This window comes from Cariama cristata, unplaced genomic scaffold (assembly GCF_000690535.1).
Source record: "Cariama cristata isolate BGI_N322 unplaced genomic scaffold, ASM69053v1 Scaffold33233, whole genome shotgun sequence".
Taxonomy (NCBI): domain Eukaryota; kingdom Metazoa; phylum Chordata; class Aves; order Cariamiformes; family Cariamidae; genus Cariama; species Cariama cristata.
The window spans coordinates 1,659-5,202 of record NW_009608349.1 but is presented as its reverse complement, the minus strand read 5'-3'; the positions used below and the strand labels follow the sequence as shown (position 1 = coordinate 5,202).

At 39.5% G+C, this 3,544-nt stretch overlaps 1 protein-coding gene across 1 annotated transcript; it reads left to right on the top strand.

The window, feature by feature from the left end:
* The first annotated feature begins 257 nt into the window (after nt 1–257).
* LOC104155324 (zinc finger and BTB domain-containing protein 8A-like) lies at nt 258–2,930 on the top strand. Its single transcript, XM_009697094.1, has 3 exons — nt 258–1,215; nt 2,163–2,332; nt 2,601–2,930. The coding sequence occupies exons 1-3, from the start codon at nt 258–260 to the stop codon at nt 2,928–2,930; spliced, it is 1,458 nt and encodes a 485-aa protein (XP_009695396.1).
* Nucleotides 2,931–3,544: the final 614 nt, after the last annotated feature.

The window sequence follows — 3,544 nt, the reverse complement described above, 5'->3', positions numbered from 1 at the left end:
GGATATGCAGTAATCCTGCTGAGGCATCTTTTCACCGCTTTTAGAGTTCTCAAGTTTCTTCTCTCCCGTTATAATGTGGGGTGGCGCCTGCAGGGAGTTTGGAGATAGACTGGTAATGTGATAACATGCACGATTTTCATGTTTTTAAAAATAGAGCTTGTCTCTTTAAAATAGGATTCAGCAGCATTGGTTTACATTGTTATGATTATACTTGTTTTTTACTTTAGAGCAAGCCTTCCTCCTACTCCCTGACTGGAATGGAGATTTCTTCCCATCAGTTTCACCTCCTAGAGCAGCTAAACGAACAACGGAAGCAAGATTTGTTCTGTGACTGCAATATCCTGGTCGAGGGAAAGGTCTTTAAAGCGCATCGCAATGTGCTGTTTGCCAGCAGCGGCTATTTCAAAATGCTCCTTTCGCAGAGCTCGAAGGAGACGAGTCAGCCGACAATAGCTACTTTTGAGGTCTTCTCTCCAGAGACATTTATGGTTATCCTGGACTTCGTGTATTCAGGCATATTGTCTTTAACCGGTCAAAATGTGATTGAAGTAATGTCAGCTGCTAGCTATCTGCAGATGACAGATATTCTTAATGTCTGTAAGACATTTATTAAGTCCTCATTGGATATTAATGAAAAGGAAAAGGATCATTACCTCAGCCTTTCGGCCAAAAGCACAAACAGTGAACCTGCCCATCCATCTCTTTATCGGTCAAGAAGGAAAGCAAAGAGCAACCCCAGGCGTTCCTATTCAGTCCCAGATGAAAAGGCTAATATGGTGAATGAAAATTCCTGGAGTAGTTACAGCACCTACCTGTCCTCACAGGTGATTCTTCAGCGGGCAGAAACACAGCTGTCAAAAAGAGGCAGAAAACAGGGCTCAACGAGAAAGCGCCGAAAGCACCTCGGACTGTCACAGACCCGTGATTTTGCGCAGTGCAAATCGAACAAAGCTGAGCGGGCCAGCGGAGGTTGCAGCGTGTCAGATTCCAGCCACATCTCTCGGGTTAGAGACGAGGCTGAATTTGACGCCGAGAACGATGTTGATCGTGATGATTACGGATATAATCACGAATCGGAAGTGATACCGAAGAGGTGGTCTGTTGCTCAGCTAGAACAAGAACTTTCAAGAACACCTGAGTTCATGGAATTGAAGGCAGAAGAACTGTACACCTCAATGCCCACAATTTTAGGTGTAATGAGTAGTTGGAATGAAGGTAAAAAATACATATGGTTTTGCAAAGTTTGGCTTTATTTGGAAGAATTCAGATGATCTTTTGGAGAGAACTTGTATGGCTGCATGAAAACCAAAATGATGCCTAGACTTGCAGATTATTTTATCTGCTCCATTATAATGCCTAACAGAATGAGAGACTTTGAAGCCAGAACAGGGCATGAGAATTGGAATCAGAGAGCTTGACCCAGATACTCTGTAAATTTAAAACAATACATGCCAGAGTATTTGGGCCCAAGAGGAGTTTAATGAAGCCTCAAGAGCTGTAACGGACTTGGGGACCTGAAGAACTGAATTTCTCTTGTAAGATCCCCAATACCTGGCAGTAATAGAGGCATTCAACCTAAATCCAACCTCAGTCCTTCACGAGGGAAGGTCCTGTCCTTGGCAGGATGCTGTGTTTCCCTGAAGGTCCAAACCAGCCCAAACTTCACAACTGTTTGGCCACACTATGTAAAGCATCTAAGCTCTTGATGGACTGACAGCACACACCCGAGATGGTGGAATAAAGTTGACAGGTGTATTCTTACGTGCACACCTTTGGAAACGAATGTACCTAAATTTTAGTATAATTGCCTATTTTTAAGACTTTGGGCATCCTAGTATATTACATAGAGATTATAAATGTCAAAGCAATGAACTGTTAGCTGATGGAAGAGTCAGATATGATGAATATATATAATAGCTACGTATTTACGATCATCTGTGTGTCTAAAAAATACCCTAAGAAAGAATACACTATCAAATGGCCGTTTAACACGTTCAATAAGAAATATTAGGTTTGGGTGATTATATATTGGGATTTTTCCTATTTAGTGACAGACCAGAGTAAAAATGAACTGCTGCTTATTTAAGCTGAAAAATAATCAAAGTACCAGATAAGGAAAGACTGCTGCTATTTCACATTTTACCTGTATTTCTCCGTAACAGATGACCTACCTCGGATGCGATTCAAATGCCCCTTCTGTACGCACACAGTGAAACGACGCGCAGACCTGAAGCGACATCTTCGGTGTCACACAGGGGAGCGACCGTACCCATGTGAAGTGTGTGGGAAAAGGTTCACCCGACTAGAGCATTTACGTAACCACTTCCAAACGGTACGCCGTTTCAATCGGAGATTCAGCCTAGAAAAAACCCACAAGATTTCATTGGTACCAGCTGTTCAGTCATTTCCAGAACTAATACCAGAAAAGCTTCTTAGCTGCACATCAACTTTAATTATTCATTATTTAAATTGGAAAATTATATTATAAATTTCATTTTTAAGAATGATTCAGTGAACTTTCTTTTTCTAAAAAAAAAAAAATAATTAAAAAATCTGCTTTTGGATGAACACTTACATTTTCAAATTTTAAATCTCTTTAGATACATCAAGCTGGCAAACTGATCTGCAGAAAATGCAAGCGTCATGTAACTGAACTAACGGGATGTGTTGTTCAGCAAGGAACCAGACGCTACAGACTGTGCCATAAGTGTCTAGCAGAAGCTAATTTTGACAGCATCCCTGATGATTTAGATGCAGAACATTCTCCTGTCTCCTCCACAGGAAACAAACGTTCCAAATGGGCTTTGGAAGAGGAACAGAAATCGGATGAAGAGACAATGGAGGAGGAACCGTATAATTTGGTTGTCCGACAAGTTAATGATGATATTCCAGGTGAGGTAGATGAAAAGGTGAAACCAAATCTTAGGTAGATATATTTGTGTACTTTTTAATGTTGTATTCAAGATTAAATTACTTGTGTCCTACCAACTAATGCTGGTTTATTACTTTCATTAAAATTAAATATCGCTAAAATTCTATTATGAGAGGCAAAATATGGACTACAAACAAGTTGTTTTGTACTTAGAGACATGCAACAGTGTAACTGCTTCGAAATATCATCCAGAAAGTACTTACTAGCTGGAAACTATTTAGAAGATTTGGTTTATATTTCATCAAAGACTTGCGCAGAGCTCCTGTTCATAAGGAAAGTGTGAACCAATTTACAGTTCTACAAAGATCCTATATTATATGGATTTTAAAAAACCAAATATTGATAATTTGCTTTGGAAAAGTCTTACTAAAGCAGGCAGCTAAGAAAGGTAAAACACATTTTTGTTGACACTGTAATTAACATGTATATACACTTCAGAAACTTCATAAGGAGTAAAGAAAACAAGTGGAATTCTTCTTGCTGAAGAACCTATTTACGAGAGCTTCGTTTTCTGAGTGAGCTTACTGCTTCTTATAGTTCAGCAAAGCATGATTAGTTTTAAAGAATACACACAGCCATACAGAGTAGAATAATGAAGAGAGCATCTGTAGT

What these genes read in the sequence shown, in the direction of transcription:
- LOC104155324 (XM_009697094.1), top strand. Translation starts at nt 258, where the DNA reads ATGGAGATTTCTTCCCATCAGTTTCACCTCCTAGAGCAGCTAAACGAA. An exon ending in AATGAGTAGTTGGAATGAAG is followed by an intron (nt 1,216 to 2,162) that starts GTAAAAAATACA and finishes TCTCCGTAACAG; the next exon opens with ATGACCTACCTCGGATGCGA. An exon ending in TACGTAACCACTTCCAAACG is followed by an intron (nt 2,333 to 2,600) that starts GTACGCCGTTTC and finishes AAATCTCTTTAG; the next exon opens with ATACATCAAGCTGGCAAACT.